Source organism: Cornus florida, unplaced genomic scaffold, assembly GCF_030987335.1.
Source record: "Cornus florida cultivar Cherokee Brave unplaced genomic scaffold, ASM3098733v1 CherokeeBrave_3.0.0_Hap2_Chr10, whole genome shotgun sequence".
Lineage (NCBI taxonomy): Eukaryota > Viridiplantae > Streptophyta > Magnoliopsida > Cornales > Cornaceae > Cornus > Cornus florida.
In genome coordinates, this window is record NW_026775580.1 from 23,998,820 (window position 1) to 24,017,242 (window position 18,423).

The window sequence follows — 18,423 nt, forward strand, 5'->3', positions numbered from 1 at the left end:
GAAGGAGGGGAGGTGCACCGCACATCATAATCATTCTAGTTGTACACATGCGCTCACATGGACGGCTACCATATTTGTGCCGAGTTAATGGAACCATATTTGTACCATATTTGCACCAGGCACATTACAATTATTAGTAATGGAACAATCCATAGACAAAAAGCCAATGAATTCCAAAAAAGAAAAAGAATTCTTCTTTCAAGGAAAAATCAAGCATCGGCCAAAACTTGCAGGAAGAAGTATCCTCCTTTCAATGGACTTTGTTGAGGACAAATATTTATCCTTTACACTTGGAAAAGCTAGAAGAACATCTTGTACTAACTCAAAAATAGTACAATATTCAAGCTTTAGTTATTTAAATACCAAACATACAGTGAATATACCAAAGATAGTTGCTACAATTTTATCCAAATAACAAGTTTCCACCACTAGAGCTCCATAATTTGACCTTCTGGAAATGTCTAATTCAATTTTTTTGGAACTAAATATCAAGAATTGGAGCTTTTCACTACTAAACTAGGGCTCTGTTTGGTTTGTAATTCTGATAATATTGAAAACTGTACAAAAAAAACTCTGTTTGGTTCAATTTTTTGAAAACTATTTTATAAAAACTCTGTTATAAAAAGACATATCAAATTGAACTGATAAATAAGTTAACCCAACTTTTAAATTACTAAATAATGAATATAATATATTAACTGACACTCTAGCAAAGTAACAAAGTAACAAATGACTATCAACGGACCAGTGGTCTTAGCGATATTAGATCTTTACTTCCCAAAGGAAAGTCAGGGGTTCAAGCCTTAGTGGACGCATGTGTGTGATGACCAATTAAAAAAAAAAAAAAAAGTAACAAATGTCTTTAAAAAAAAATTTCCTATCAGGGAGAGGAAATTGCCAACCCTAGTTTCAAAATTTAATGTTGGTTCATTGCAACGAGGCGGCGTGAGTCAATTATAATGATGACGTTGACATTACAAAGATGGTGGGGAAGAAGCAATTATGGTGGTGATGGTTCGGTTGAAGACTTGAAGTGTTTAGTGACAGCCTGAGAAACAGTTGGGAGTTTGGTTGAGCAAGAAAATGGTTGCTGTTTTCGGGTTGTAAAGAAAGAGTAGTTTTATGTCGTATCCATTACAATGGCTGACTTTTACAAATTACAAAATAATAACAATAATAATAAAAAGCTTCAGAAAATGAGGGTAAGCATTTAAGTCAGTATATAATAGTCTTAACAAATTCGACAGGGCAGTCAGTGTGATTTCTTACACAACTGACATTGCAAAAGCAGTATATTTTAGACAAACTACACAGGAGGTCAAATGCAGTTCATCGTAGAATAAACATTACTACGTACTAAATTATATAAACAATATATGGTACTCTAGAGAAAGTTAATTCTTTTATATTAAGGGAGCATTGGAACAATTCTATTGCTAGGATTTCCATCAATGAGAAATCACTTCCTTCGCTCTTCTATAGCAATTTATGGAATAAAATTTAATATTTACAATGACATCCCCACAAAGCAAATATGATGCGACTATGGAACTCTGGAACGATCACCAAATCACACTAATATTTACATATTCTGAAAAACCCAACACTCATTTCACGTTCTGTATAAATTAGTACATCAAAAAACTTAACAGTGTTAATCTGAATCCGCAGATGTGTGTGACAATGTTGGAACCACCTGAATCCGCAGATGTGTGTGTTACAGTTGATACCATTTAGCTTACTGTTGAAGGGGGATAAAGTTCCCACAGTGCCACAGTCGTGTCTTCAGATGAAGAGGCCATTAATTTACAATCAGTTGAGAAGGAAACAGCATTGCACTGCAAAAGTATATTTGACTATGCTTTAAATTTTCAACAAAAGGAAGGTTTTTTCAATATATATATATATTCGTTACTGCAAAGCATCCAGACGAGAGAGGAGAGAGAGGGGGGGAGGGTATACAAATATTATATGAAAAAAATTAAATAATTATAAAAATGCAAGATGCAGATAAAAATTCTTCACTTGGTACTATGATACTAGCCTTTTCTATTTTATTTGCCTTCTCCAATTTTTTTCTTTTTGAAAAAAATATATATATACAATGTAACCAGTAGGTTCCTGGCTAAAGTTTCCTTGGGCCTCCATCCGCTCCATCAAATTTCCAAAGAAAATAATTTAAGGGAGTGGTACACCAGTTTGAGGTTCGGATTTGGATTTAACAATCACCTAGGCAGCTAGCCACACAAAACTAAGTGAACTAAATAGGATGATAATATGTGTTATAGCATATGGCAAAAAACCTAAGTGAATCCGTCTTGAAATCTTGCTTGGTTGGTCGTTTTGATCGTGATGTGGGGTGTACTAAAGGGATTGAGGAGTGGGCGACGAAATCTGCCAAGATTTCGTGTGGAGTTAAAGTTTCAACCCTACATGACGGCCTTTTCCTGTTCCGTCTACCATCGGAGGCCGAAGCATGCAGGGTCTTGGATGTGGGGAGGAAGAGATGGGGTGAAGCTTCCTTATACATCGAAAAGTGGTACTTGGCGGTGGTTTGCTCAGCCGTGGTTGATCGTGATAGGTTACGAAGGGTGGTGTTGTTTGGGTTGCCCCTTCATCTCTGGTGCCAAAAATTGTTCGAAGCCATTGGAGACCTCTGCGGTGGGTTCAGAGATGTGGAAGCGGATGATCAAGCGAGTGGCGAGCGAGTTCTCCTATATGTCTCTGCTGGAGCTGTGATGCCGGAGTATGTTTTTGTAGAAGACCAACGAGTGGCCATTAAGATTAATTTGATTGAGGAAACCTCACCTTGCATCCTTCCAAAATCCTATTATATGGTTAGTGAGGCTTCCCTCCTTATGTCTGATGGAGAGTTCAACGGTGGACGATGCCAGCATTTGCAGACTCAACTGAGTACTCAAGGAAAGAGAAGAGCGTTTGCTAACGTGCCGGCTGCGAGTGGGGAAGTCAGACCTCCGAGGCGTGCGCATAACGCCCATCATCAACGCCATTCAAATCCTCGTTTCGATCGCCTTTAAGACAATCAACCACGTGGACAATTACGTGGCTTCACAAGAGCCTTTCATGCAGCGGATTCAGATGGGCGTAAGTTTGGGCTTGTATCTTCTGGGTTGAACAGTGGGCCGTTTGCTATTCATGGGCCACAAGTCACAAATAAAAGGAATGTTATGGGGGGGCCTAGCAATAAGTTATCCATTTCATTCCTCAATGACAAGCCCAGCCCACAGTTGCCCAAGCCCAAACGAAATAATAATAAGTTACGTAATGAGCCAATAGATGACTTAAAAAGAAAGGTTCACTGGGGGCCCAAAAATCAGATTTCAGTTTCCTTTATTTACACAAAGCCCAGTCCAGCTACCGAACCCATTATCGATCATCTACAGGGTCGTCCTCATCACGCTATCTCTGCAAATTTCTGGAACTCGCCAGAGAAGAGGAGATGGATGAAATTTAGTGCCGACGAGGATGGTGTGGGATTCGACAAGAAGGTCTTTTGTCATCTACAGTGTTGCGCTGATGCTTCAAATAAGTCCCTACCAGCTACTACTCGCATAATGGGAAGCAGCTCTAGACTTTCATCTCAGGATTCTCACAGAAACAATTATATATGGTCGAGAAAAGATAAACAGAAATGGACCTCCATTGACCCAGGTATGTCCTCTGTTATTCATCCCCAGAGCTCCCTCACAGCACCTTCTTCTTCTTCCTCTTTCTTGTGGGGCGGTGAGGGGCGATGTTGAGATGTCAACGGAGAAGAGCAGTGTTTTGTCTGTTGTGCCTTCGGCACCTGCAGACGAGAATGGACTGGTTACAGATAGGAAGACTGCCAGCGGATTTGTCACTTCGGGGCAATCTGATCCACTTAATTGTGCAGTTCAGTACTTATCAGATGGGGTTTTGGTCTGTCTAGGGAGAGATCTTCATTTTTAGTTCTCTGCTCAAAGAACTCCGCCTTTATGTAGCCTTGAAAGGCCTTAATTGCATGCCGTCTGGACGGGCTGAGGAGAATAAATTGGTCAGTTTCCTAAGAAGTGGAATGGGAGACTACAATACAGATTCTGACTCGTTTACAAAGTCATTTGATTTTGGAAGGGATTGTGATGAGGAGGTGGCTACTGATCTGGTTTCCATCCAAGTCTGCTCCAACGAGTTTGTCCCTTGGCTGGAAAATGATTTTTCTGAAGTGATAGAGGAGGAACCATTGGCAATTGAGAGACCTGGTTGTTCAGAAACAGATGTTGACTTGGGTAAGGACTGGATGATTGAAAACATAGGAGCTGCTAGTGAGTTGTTGAGTGTTACTTCAAAGGGGAACAGTGATCAGACACTATCCATTCTTTAAGCAATAGTGGAAGGAAGAGAGGTAGCTGTAACTGAAGAGGTAGCAAACATGAGGCCTATATCGTCCTGGAAAGGGGCACAGGAGATCAAGAATCTTATCTCTGAAGTCAATTATGAAGGGAAGAAAGGGATGGTGAGGGAGAGGGGAAGGACTAGGAGTCGGAGTTCGACGAAGGGAGGAGGGGAGATCATCTTATCTGATTTTTAATGAAGCTATGAATTATTACTTGGAATGTTCATGGTCTCAACGATCCGAATAAAAGGAGGGTGGTAAAGGTAGCTTTAAGGAAGTGGGGCGCCCAAGTAGTTTGTTTGCAAGAAACAAAGTTGGCATCCATTTCTGATGGGGTGGTAAGGAGTTTGTGGGGTGGAAGGTTTGTGGAATGGGAAGTCTTGAATGCTAAAGGTACTTCGGGCGGTATCTTAGTTATGTGGGATTGTAGATGGTTGTCTCGGTTAGATGTGTGGGTGGGGAGATTCTTAGTGTCTTGCAAATTCAAATTGGAAGAGGACAATTTCAGATGGGTTTTCACTGGGGTCGACCAATTGTTGATATTGATCGGCCTTTTTTCTGGGAGGAACTAAACCATGCTCAAGAAATGTGGTCTCTTTCTTAGTGTTTGGGTGGGGATTTCAATTCTATTAGATTCCCATTAGAGAGGTCCACAGGAGGAAGGAGGTCTTCTGAAATGGATCAGTTTTTTGATTTCATTGACGAACATCTTCTCATTGATCTACCAATGGAAGGCGCAGCCTATACATGGTCAAATGGCAGGGACCCAGTCACTTTTTCAAGGCTGGATTGTTTCTTGATTTCTGGGGAGTGGGAAGAGAAATTCCCGGATGTCGTTCAAGCAGTTTTAGCACAGGTCACATCGATCATGTTCCTCTGGTTTTGGATTGTGGAGGTTTGTGTTCTCAAAGGTCTCCATTTCGATTTGAGAATATGTGGCTAAGAGTGGAGGACTTCCAAGGGAAAGTTCAGTCTTGGTGGGAGGGAGTTGTTGTTATAGGCTCATCTAGCTCATGTTAACTACGAAGTTGAAGGCTCTCAAATTCGATCTTAAGAAGTGGAATAAAGATGTTTTTGGGAATCTTGAATAGAGGAAGCATAGAGTCCTTGCTGATTTGTATGAGATTGATCGCCTAGAAGAGGCCGATGGGGATGTGGAGTTTTTGCGTTCTATAAGAACTTCTTGTCAGGTAGCTCTTGCTAAGATTGTTAGTATGGAGAAGATATCATGGCGAAAAAAATCCCAGGCTCATTGGTTAAAAGAAGGAGATCGTAATACGAAATTTTTTCACAGACTCGCTAATGCTCATAAAAGAAGTAATCATATAGGACATATTCGGGTGGAAGGTGTAGAGATGTGGAGTGAGGAAGATGTGCGAAATGGGATTGCTTCTTTTTATCAGAAGCTTTATACCGAGCCATTAGCTTGGAGACCTAAACTTGAGCGTCTTCTTTTTTAGGCTATTTCTGAGATCGATAGGGAGGGGCTTGAGATTCCCTTTACTAAAGAAGTTCCAAAGGCTTTATCAAGTTAAAGCTCCGGGGCCAGATGGGTTCACTATGCGGTTTCTTATGGAAAGTTGGGCGGTTGTGAAAAACAATGTGATGGGCACTTTCCAGGAGTTTTATTCTACTGGCGCATTTGAGAAGTCGCTAAATGCAACTTTCATTGCCCTTATCCCTAAGAAGGGAGGTGCTTCCAACATTAAAGACTTCTGTCCTATCAGCTCAGTGGGTTGTATCTACAAACTTATGGCTAAGGTCCTTGCTCTTAGGATGAGGGGAGTGATGGATTGGATTATGTCGGATTCCCAGAATGCTTTTGTTGGAGGACGAAAAATTCTTGATTCAGTTCTTCTTGCAGGCAAATGTGTGGACTCTAGATTAAGAAGTGGTGTTCCCGGAGTCTTGTGCAAACTTGACATTGAGAAAGCATATGATCATGTGAATTGGAATTTCCTACTTTATTTGCTTCAGAGAATGGGGTTTGGAAGTAAGTGGAGGAAATAGATAGAGACATGCCTCTCGTCTGTCAAGTTATCTATTCTTGTGAATGGGTCTCCTGCTGGTTTCTTTGGGTATTCTCGGGATTTAAGACAAGGATATCCCATGTCATCTTTCCTTTTTCTTATTGTTATGGAGGGATTAAGCAGACTTATGCGAAGGGCAGAGGATCTTGACCTTATTAAGGGCTTTATGGTGGGAAGAGATCTTGTCCATCAGATGGAGGTCTCTCATTTATTTTTTGCGGATGACACCCTAGTTTTCTATGATGCTGATGTGTCTCAACTTAGATATTTGAGGTGCATCTTGGCCTGTTTTCAGGCCGTCTCTGGTCTGAAGGTTAATGTGGCTAAAAGTGTGCTTGTTCTGGTTGGAGATATTCATGATATCTCATCTTTAGCGGCAGTCCTTGGGTGCAGGGTGAATTCTTTTCCAATTCCGTATTTGGGTTTGCCTTTAGGAGTTTCCTCTAGAACGGTGGGGAGTTGAGACCCTGTGATTGATAAGTATGCGAAGAGATTAGCAGGATGGAAAAAGTAATAAAGAGCACTTTATCGAGCCTTCCCACATATTTTTTATCTATGTTCCAAATTCCATGCTCTGTTGCTGCTAGGATTAAAAAAATTCAAAGAGATTTTCTTTGGGGTGGAAGAGGGGAAGAATTTAAGTATCACCTTGTCAATTGGGAACAAGTTTGCAAGCCAATGAAGTTTGGTGGTCTTGGTATCAAAAAATTGGTCCCCTTTAACCAAGCTCTTTTGGGAAAATGGTTGTGGAGGTACGGGAGGGAAAGACATTGCCCTTGGTGAAGGCTTGTTTCATGCCGTTATGGGGAAGAGAGTGGTGATTGGTCTACTCGTCCGGTCTCTCTCATGGGAGGAGTTGGGGCATAGAAATTCATTCGGAATGGATGGGATGCTTTTTCTACTCATATCAAATTCAAAATTCGTGATGACAGATGTGTACGCTTTTGAGAGGATCGTTGGTGTGGAGACCAGCCTTTATCTTGTTTATTTCTCTTATTATACAGTATTGCAGTTGATAGACATGCCTACGTAGCCAACTGTTATCGGCTTGATAGTAGTAGGATTACGTGGGACGTGCACTTTCAACGCTCTTTTCAGGATTGGGAGGTGGACGAGGTATGTGTTTTTCTAGATTTGCTGCATCGACAGGAGGCAGTTGGCAGAGGTTGTGAGACATTACATGGATCCCCTCTTCCCATGGTCACTTTGAAGTTCGATCCTTATTCTTATGTCTTTCTGATTTTGATATCGTTGATTTTCCGTGGAAGACTATTTGGCGCTCTATGGCTCCAACTAGGGTGGCATTCTTTGTTTGGACCGCTGTATGGGGTGAGATCCTAACAATTGATAATCTAAGGAAAAGGGACAACTGTCTTGTTAACTAGTGTTGCCTTTGCAAAAAAGATGGTGAGTCAGTTGCTCATATTCTCATGCATTGTCCTATGGCGAGGGATTGTTGGAATCTTATCTTTTGTCTGTTTAGTATGCTGGTTATGCCTCATTATCCTAAGGATTTGATTTGTATTTGGAGAGGATGCCGTGTGAGTAGTGTTGTTCACGATTATTGGAGAATTGTACCACATTGTGTCTGGTGATGCATTTGGAAGAAGAGGAATAGTAGAATGTTCGAAGGGAAAGAACGTCCACGGCGATTCTGAAACTTCACATCATACGCTCTCTTTTCAGTTATGTGAAGAGGAAGTCATGTTCCTCTCCCGAAGATTTAATCATTTTTTTGGCTTCTTTGGGGCCTTAAACCCCGGTTCCACTTTTGTATAAGGGATGCGTTCCCTTCTTGAACGCCTTTTATTTCAATTATTACTCATAAAAAAAAAAATGCATTCAAAACACCTCTTTGAAAATCAAAACATGTATGCAATGTAACCTAAATGACATGACTCCCTAATTTGGAGAGTGAATACTTGGGAAGTAATATTAGCTTCTTACTGCTGTATCATTTTTGTTTCCTTGAACTACCTAGATTGAGATAACATCTAACTCATTCAACCAACTTTTAAACAGAAGCACTTAAAATTTAAAATTACAAACTCCGTTTTTGTACGAAATATGCCAACCCAAGTCCTATTAAGTGATATATAATTCGCTGTTGAAGAATGGAAGGGTCCTAATACAAGCAACACACTTCTCTATACTGCATATAAAAGAGGTCACCGCTTTTTCAGTCACACAATTTAAGTCATATACAATGCGCTGTTGAAGAATGGAAGGGTCCCAGTAAAAGTAGTGCTTATCTACCACATAAGCTCAACTTGGACAACAGAAATTAAACAAAACTTTCACTCAATTATTAGAAATATTAGTCAAAAGTTTCAGTTTTATTAGATCATGTTTCTAGGGCATAAAAATTATATTCTCATGATGAAGAATAAAAAAGAGAAAAAATGAATGGTTTCTGTGAAATAGCAACGTTCAGAAAATCCAGTAAATGAATTAAATAAAATGATACGCAGCTAACTGTAAATGTTATCAAGTGTTGAAAGGAAACAGAGAATAGTGCAGTTAATATGAGGATCTTGAAATTTAACCTTGTGCAGAGCAAACAAATAATAAATTATAACATACCGTGGCATGGTGATACTTCAATATTGCCAAAGCATTCCCTTTGTGATAATTATATATCCTCACTCTGCCATCATGTAAGAAAACTGTAACTTTAAAAGCAGATTGTAAACCGTAAATACAAGAAAATGGACAATGATTTTAGAAGCACGAGCTGCTTGCTTGAAACTAATTCATATGAAGTATTAATTAGAAAATTGAGGAAAATATTTGGAACTTGATGTTTATGTTGTCATAGCTTGCAAAATTTACAATAGAGATCTCACAACTAAGTTGAACTTTTGCAGCTTAGTTGAGCTCTTGTAAAATTTGAAAGATTTTTTCCCATCCTACTGTTTCTCAGAAGTCCGGTAAAATTAGGGGTGCACAAAAAAACGGTGGAACCGGTGTGAACCAAACTGGACCGTACGGTTTGGTCCAGTTCTGCTATTGTTTGGTCTAGTCCGAATTCCAAAAATGGAGAACCGTTAACTCACGGTTCGGTTCTGGTTTGGGGTCCATTAATACCGAACCGTTAACTTATTGTGTGTGTGTGTGTGTATATAATGTAGTGGCTTTTTGCTTAAATTATATAATTTCTTCGCATCTATAAAGTTTGTTTTTAGATTTATAATACATGCACCCAGCAGAGCTTTTGCCACTACATTACATAGTTTGAGTCTCAATCTCATGCTTGCAGAGAAAGTATATGAAAAAAAATAAATAAATAAATAAGAAGAAAAGAAGAAGAAGTGAAAATAGGTAAGCAATCACATGTTGTGATGTTGACATAGGTTTCCATTAATAATTGTCCACAACTACCAACGGGCCAGTGGCCTAGCGGTATCAGCCTCTTGCCTCCCAAAGTCAGGGGTTCAAGTCTCAGAAGAGACGTGTGTGTGAGTACCAATTAGGAAAAAAAAAATGTCCAGAACTGTGGATGGAACCAGACCAAACTGGTCTTCTAAAGTTTGGTTGGTTTTGATTCCACAGTTCCGACAGTCCAGTTCTGGTTCTAATATTTTAGGAACCGTTGGGATCGGTTCGGTTCTGATTTAGCCCAGAACTGGACCAAACTGAACCATGTGCACCCCTAGATAAATTATTACATTCAAGAATACAATATAACAATCAAGAGCACAACAACGTCTCCCTTATGTTTGAACCTTAGGTATGAGCTATTAAAGCGTCTGCTCACAAATTAAAACAGAATGTGTTACAGAAGTCTTTAAGAACTAGAATCTAGCAGATGATGGAATAAAGTCTTTTTCAAAAGACAAAAAGAACTTACAGTTTCATCTGTTATCAGAAACCTTACCCTTCCAGCATTTTGACAATGTTGCTTGAACACTCTCTTTGGAAAAACTGACAATTTATAAAATGAACTCAGCTCAATGAAGCCCAAAAGTACCAACTAATTTGGACTTAACAAAGTGGTCTATTTGAATGTTTCTCCTTATGGGGTTTGTCCATTAGGTGGAGTGGCTCAAAAAGCCTAACAATGTTTGTTTTTGCTTCTCCTTTTCATATAGCTCACATATACTCCATTTCATTTGCTTAAACAAATTTATTGCACCACCAAAAAGAAAAACACGGAATTGGCTACATTTTTCTTAATTCAACTCAATCAAGGACAATATCCTCCATTAAGTAACAGCCAATCAATGTTTCCAGTGCCTCCACTCACGTTATCTCTTTCCTCCTATGCTAGTAGCACTTTCAACCAAGGTTTTAAATCATGAACATGGAATCAGTTGCGGTGTAATGGATGCAGGGTGCAACGGGAGTTACTAAACAGTATCGGAAACCACGGTCATAAAAGTTTTTGACTTACACACCATGGCTTTAATCAATGGCTAAAATATAATAAATATGGGTTCATATTAGTGGATTTTGATGAAATTATAATGATTTATCATCAGTAACAGTCTATATATTGTATTTTAGGCTGTCAGCAGAAAACACTTACTCCCTCCGTCCCAAAAAAAAAGTCCACCTTTCCATTTTTATCCGTCCCAAAGTATGTGTCCCATTTGAAAAGTCAATGTACTATTTTTCTAGTAATACCAATTTAACTTTTTGTATTAAACCTATAAATAGTAAACCATCACACTTATCAAAAAAAAATTAATAAACCATCACATCACTCACTGTGAACCCACTAGGGGTAAAATTGATAATTCATTCACCACTAATACAATTAAAAAACATTATCCTAAAAAGTTAGATTCCCTAAAAGGGAAACTTCTATTTGGGACAGAGGGAGTACTAATTTGTAGTTTTCACTTATTTAATGATTCCAAATGCAGTTAAAAAAGAAATAAATATAAATGTCCTATGATGGAAGTTTCAATTTGAAAATACCTGTCACCACCATATAGATCTAGGTTCAACCAACACTTTCATTTTAGATCTAAGATTTTTCTTTTTCTTTTTTATTTTTATTTTTTTTTGTGTGCGTGTGCGTGTGGTTGTGGGGGGGTGGTGGTGGTAAGTTACCAGTTAGTTGAAAAGTTTCAGAGCGGTTTGATCCATGACCTAGGCCAAGATCTTTTTCTTTAGAGTAGAGAAAGGCCTGTTAGGTGTAGAGAGACTAGAGAAAATGAGAAGGAAAAAAAAAAAATTTGGTAGAAGCGAGTTTACCAGCTTAAAAGGGTTTACTCGGTTGAGTCCCTCCGAGTCACCAGAGTCCTTAAGTCACTTGCAGTTTTCATGCTCAACGATGTATTGGGCCATAACAGGATCAACTACGCGACTCACCCCAAATCCACCAATATTTTAAACCTTGCCTTTAAAGCAATACTCTCTTAGCCTCTGCATACAATGATCTTCATTACATGATTGAGCTTTTAAATGACTTTTCAGTCCTCAATTTTATCTCTCTCTAGCCTCTGGAATGCATTTGTTTCATACACAAATACATACAATCTACACTCATGATAATTGACACGTCTTTCAAAGATTTCCCTTCTCAAAACTCCTTTATACCATAAGAAGAGAGAATTCCCACTGTTTTCTGTTTCCAAGAATCACGAGTATATTAAAACATCTTATTTCAATAATCATAATTTCATTTGAGATGAATCCATTGGGCTAGCCAGAGTATGTCACTTAAAATTTAACAAAGTTGGATCCTTATGATGCTCAAAAACACGAAAATGATGATTGTTATTCTTGCTCCGAGTCAATGCAACTCCGTGAACTTCATCATATTTGTGCTTGATAACTCGAGTCTGGGGAAAGATACATCAACTCTACTCTAGTGTGTCCAATAGAACTATCATCCATAATGAACTTTATTCTACAGGAAGACTTTAAATAAATCTGGATTGTTCTATTTCACCAATCAAAAGGTCAGTCTTCCTGACGAATAATGATGATTGTTATTCTTGATCCGAGTCAATGCAACTCAATGAACTTCGTCATATTTGTGCTTGAAAACTCGAGTCTGGGGAAAGATATATCAACTCTACTCTAGTGTGTCCAATAGAACTATCATCCATAATGATTTTTATTCTACAGGAAGACTTTAAAAAAATCTGGATTGTTCTATTTCACCAATCAAAAGGTCCGTCCTTATTACTCAATTCTTTTAAAGCAGTATGCATGTATGTGCGCGCGTGTGCACGTTGCAGACATAGAGAGGGAGAGAAAGAGAGAACATAATGATCGTGTTGGTTTCTCCTCCCTTGTTTCAAAGCATTGAACTACAAGCTCTTGGTTTTCGAAAATCCTTTGTGCAAGCCTAGAGATAATCCTTTGAAGGGTTTCATGGATCTAGGAAAAATAGTACATGGAAAAACATTGTGACTTCGGTTATTAAAATTGGTAAAATCAGAGAACTTATGGGGTTTCATAGATATAGGCAAAATAGTACATCTAAAAACTTTGAAAATTTGCTTATTAAAATTACTAAATCTATAAATCCTCAGCAGTCTATATCATCTTTTGAGAACTACTTGAACATTAGCTGGGAACAATTTAAATCAAGAATTCAACTGGGAGATCATTGAGGACAATTCCTTCTCAATATTCAATAATGCATAATTGACACACCATTTAGTCACCCAACAAAAAAATATATACACCATTTCTAGTCTAGCTCCCCTCCTCCCCATTTCCTTTTTCCTTAAAGATGATATTGTTATTGATATAAAATAACTAAACTTGCACTTGGAGAGGTTTTCTGTAACACCCTTATAAACCAACTCGTATCGAAACAAAACCAATTTGCATGAGCTAAAATTATTGCCATGTTTCTGCTGAAGTGACTTAAACTGTGATGACCTATCCTGATTAATTAGCTATAGAATTATATATGCAGTCTCCAAAAAAATTAAAGAACAAACACAAAACATGAGATACCAACCGATGATCCCAGCCAGCAGTGGCAGCAATTTTGCTATCTGGTCGGATTGACGTCCCTGATATTCCAGGTCGTTCCAAATTAATTTCATTCTTGACCACACAAGAACCCTGCATCAAACAATTATATGACATATCTGAAGTTGACTAAATATAGCCTGAAATACTAGACAAGAAGCAGCAAAACAGCAAAGTTTCATTTTTCTTGATAAGTAGCAGAATAGCATAATTGTACATATGTTGAAACCAAACATCACTGCAAGGAAATTGATATATTATACATCCTTGTGATGGTGTATGAATGAACATATAGTAATGAATGTCATCCAATTAGTGTCATGGCTTTTTTTCTTGGGGCACAACTTGAAAGTCACTCAAAGCCTAGCTCAAAGGGCCTTAAAACTGTCTATGTAATTGCACCATGAAGCCTATAAATCTTGATGTGAATGTGAAAAAAGGAAAGATTAGTTTTTTCTCTTTATTTTTAATATATAGTCATAACATTTATAGCAACAGATTGGCTTCAGCCTCAAATTCATAGAATACTTTGATGAGATTCCTAATACTAAAATGTTAGCGCCAGTATTTATAAAGAAGGAAGAAAACAAAAAAGTGGAATCACCCAAAACCGGCATCATAATTTGTCAAAATCAACAGAAATTCAAAATAGGAATAATCAATACTGTTGTATCATCATCATCCTCTTCCCATATGGGTGGGGCCAGCCACATGAAGTCTCCTTTCCATTCTTTCCTATTCTATACCATGTTTTCTCTTAGATTTAATTCTTTTTAGATTATTCTTTTTTTTTTTTTTTGACAAGTAAGACCAATAAGGAAGAAAACAAAAAAGTGGAATCACCCAAAACCGGCATCATAATTTGTCAAAATCAACAGAAATTCAAAATAGGAGTAATCAATACTGTTGTATCATCATCACCTCTTCCCTTATGGATGGGGCAAACCACATGAAGTCTCCTTTCCATTCTTTCCTATTATATACCATGCTTCTCTTAGATTTATTTTTTTTTAGATTATTCAATTTTTTTTTTTTTTTTTTTTTTTGATAAGTAAGACCAATATCATAAAAGGCGCTCAAAAGGGGAGCGCTCCCAAGGAAACAAAAGCCGTCCAAGACGGCACTATGACTTAAGACTATCCACAAAATCCAAAAAACTATCCATAGAGTTACAATCCCGCCCATTGACCGAAGAGAATAAGGAAGACAGAATATTGTATTTACGAGATCAAATAGGAGACTCCTTTCCCCCAAAGGATCTCCTATTCCTCTCCTGCCACATATCCCACCAAATACAAAAGGGAGTAGCTCTCCAAGCATCTCTAACTCGGCTCTCCACTATACACCCTTTCCAAGCCTCTAACATGTCCACCGTGGAAAATGGAAACACCCATGGAAGACCAGAAGCCACCAAAAACATAGACCAAACATCCCTTGCTACCGAACAATGAAAGAGAAGGTGGTTCACGGATTCACCCGACTTCTTACACATGTAGCACCAATTGACCGCAATGTGACGTCTCCTTCTAAGGTTGTCGATAGTAAGGATGCTTCCCAAAGCAACAGTCCACGAAAAGAAAGCCACTTTCAAAGGAGCTTTCGTCCTCCAGATAGCTTTCCAAGGGAAAGAGGGGCCAACAGACTCCATCAAACAGGAATAGAAAGACCTAACCTCAAAAGTCCCTCTGGAGTTGCCCTCCCACACCATCTCATCCGTACCCACCCCAGTCACCACCTGGCAATAAATTAAGGCTAGGAAATTTGTAACCTCCATAATCTCCCAATCATTGAACTGTCTACGAAACTGCACATCCCAAGTCACCCTCCCATTATCGAGTTGATAATAGTTAGCAACCACAGCGTGCCTATTTACAGCAATCCTGCAAAGCCGAGGGAAACTGAGGGCCAAGGCTAAGTCCCCCGCACCATCTCCCAATACCTGACATTTCTTCCATTTCGAACTCTGAAGCGAATGTGTTTTGAAAACTTATCCCAGCCCCTTCGAATCGAATCAACTTCCAAGAAACCATACCTACCATCCATCTCGTCTCCCTAGACTGCCACCCTCCATCGCCCTCTCCATGATGACGGGAGATAACTCGCCTCCAAAGCTTGGACCTCTCGCCCCCAACCTCCACAACCACTTGCCTAACAACGCTTTATTCAAAACATCCAGCCTTTGAATTCCCAAGCCCCCCTTTTTGTGGGGGTGCACACCCTCTCCCAATTAACTATTTGAATTCATCACCCAAACCTCCCCACAAAAACTTCCTCTGAATCTCTGTGAGTTGTACGCAGCGGAATATTTAGAAAGTTTTGAATTTTTAGAAACAGATCTGTGTCTTTCTAACTTTACTTATTTTAGCAATTAATCAATTAATCACATACAAGATAAAATAAGCAAAGTAATAGAGTTAGAGATGACACCAGGATTTTTAGCGAAGAAACCCCAATTGGTAAAATAGACCAATTGTTTGCGTGGGAAAAACCTCGTGGACTGTGCAATCCAAAGTAGACCGATCCACTATGTTTGAAACAAAGTACACTGAACTTTGACTCAGGCTCACACCCTATCGTTCTACCAAACACCAATAGCTGACAATCCTCTGGCTTTGCAACATCCCGTCCACAGCACTTGACCTCAGGCTTACTCTTGATCTCTGTAGAAGGGTTGCAGGTAGATCAAAAAATACTCCTCGAATGCTTTGACCATTTCAAAGTGTGATCGCTTTTACTTCTATTCTTCGATATCTAAATTCGATGTAGAAGTAGATCTGCTTTTCTCTGATCGTTGTAGATGCAAGACTTTGATCATGATCAGGATTTGAACAACACTCTAAACTCACTCTTGTTTTTATGTGTGTGTTCTAGAAAGAATGATAGAGAAATCAACTTGGATTTTCTGCAAAAATAATCTTTATAAGGCTTTTAGGATTTATGAAGTTGTATTGCAAAAGCCGTACTAAACCTAGATGTATATCAGGGTTTATATAGAATTTTCAAAAACCTAATCCTTCAAAAAATAAAGGAAATTTCGTGCATAGGACTTTTGTTAATATTCTAAACCAACTAAGATATTTGAAACAGAACAGGACAAAATTACCTTAAACTGAATCAGCAGTGGTACCGGTAGCCAATATGTGGAACCGGTTCCCAATGGACAGAATGGTGTTCTTCGAATCTCTTGTTCTTGAACCGGTTCCCAAATGTTGGTACCAGTTCCCACTTGACAGATTTCAAATAGAACTTGGAAAACTTTGTTTTTGGTAACTTCGAAAAACATACCATGTAGGTATTGTGTCCTAAGTGGAAAACAACGTCCTAAAAATGTTGTTCTTTCCTTTCTCGACGATCTTAGTTTACCATCTTCGAACAACCTTCCAACTACGCAATCGATGTCGATCTTGATATGAAATTACAACTCGATCGGGACTTGTTTTGATATCAAAAATTGCCAAGTACAAAATTCATATCTCACAATCTCTTCGAGTCTTCTAACAACTATCATAGGCATCGGAAAGAGCGACATAAAATAGGTCGGGAGATTGGAAAGGGTGCTTTTCATAAGCGTAACCCTCCCCCCTTTTGACAAGTACTGTTTCTTCCAACCTAACAACCTCCTCTCAAACCATTCCACAATCGGATCCCAAACAGCAATGCTCCTCGACGAGGTACCCAAAGGGAGCCCCAAATAAGAGATTGGAAAAGCGCCAACATCACAACCTAGGATATCTGCTAAAGACTGAATCTCCTCTACCACCCCAACCAAGATGATCTCACATTTCCCAATGTTGATTTTCAAGCCAGAGACAACTTGGAAATAAGCCAAAACACATCTCAAGTACCTCAGCTAGTCAACTCTAGCATCACAAAAAACAATAGTGTCATCCGCAAACAACAAGTGGGAAACGACTAACTGATTGGGTGCTCTACCCACAGAGAATCCCTGAATGAAACCGAGCAGCTCCGCCCTCCCCATCAATCTACTAAAGGCCTCCATGACAATAATGAAAAGAAAAGGGGAGAGTGGGTCCCCCTGACGTAAACCTCGAGAGCAGGAAAAAAAACCGCTGGTGAGCCATTCACGAGAATTGAGAAACGAGCAATCGAAACACAAAAAAAAATCCACCCCCTCCATCTATGACCAAAGCCCATTCTCTTCATTAGGTACATCAAAAAATCCCACCAAACATGATCATAGGCCTTCTCTATATCCAGTTTGCACACAACCCCCGGAACACCGCTTCTCGCCCTGGCCTCAATGCACTCGCTGGCAATCAAAACAGAATCCAGAATCTGGCGCCCACCCACAAAAGCATTATGTGATTCAGAGACCACCCCGTTAAGAACTCTCCTCATACGAGTGGCTAAGAGTTTCGCAATAATCTTATAAACAGCCCCAACCAAGCTGATAGGACTAAAGTCATTTGCCTCAATGGCACCACCCTTTTTGGGGGCAAGGGTAATAAATGAAGCATTAAGGCTCTTCTCAAATGTGCCATGCAAAAAGAAAAAGCTGATTGTACCCATCACCTCATCCTTCACAATCTCCCAGTTATGGTGCAGAAAAGCTGAGGTAAACCTGTCCGGCCCTAGGGATTTATCACCGTCGCAGCTCCTCAAAGTCTCCAACACCTCCTCCTTCCCAAACGGCCTCTCAAGCCAAGCATTGTCGTCGTCCGAGATAGCTGCGAACTCAAGCCCATCTAGCAAGGGCCTCCAAGACGCAGTCCATTTCGGATATCTTCTTACCCGGTAACCATAACCCCATTAAAACAAATTCTCCCAATGTGGTTTCCTCTTTTGTGAGCGTTAGCTAACCGGTGGAAAAACTTCGTGTTACGATCGCCTTCCTTAAGCCAAAGGGCTCTAGATTTCTGTCTCCAAGAAATTTCCTCCAACTCCACAATCTCTCCAAACTCAGCCTTACACACCTCCCTTCTACTAACCTCCCGTAAGCAAAGACCCTCCTCACCCTCCTTCCTATCCAAATAAGAAATTTCAAGAAGTAGTCTGTTCTTGCGCCATTCAAGGTTGCCAAACACATCTTTGTTCCAAGACTATATATCGCCTTTT

General features: G+C 39.3%; 1 protein-coding gene across 2 annotated transcripts in view; it reads right to left on the minus strand.

Annotated features, from left to right (window-relative positions):
* Positions 1 to 1,380: 1,380 nt before the first annotated feature.
* Positions 1,381 to 18,423, minus strand: part of LOC132279880 (protein DECREASED SIZE EXCLUSION LIMIT 1) — a 44,847-nt gene continuing 27,804 nt past the window's right edge. For both annotated transcript variants that reach the window (XM_059781930.1, XM_059781929.1), the window contains exons 12-14: positions 13,334 to 13,440; positions 8,989 to 9,052; positions 1,381 to 1,838 (exon numbers count right to left, since the gene is read on the minus strand). In XM_059781930.1, coding sequence (XP_059637913.1) covers positions 1,734 to 1,838; positions 8,989 to 9,052; positions 13,334 to 13,440 — 276 coding nt within the window. In that variant the 3' untranslated portion in view covers positions 1,381 to 1,733. The remainder of the gene's footprint in view (positions 1,839 to 8,988; positions 9,053 to 13,333; positions 13,441 to 18,423) is intronic.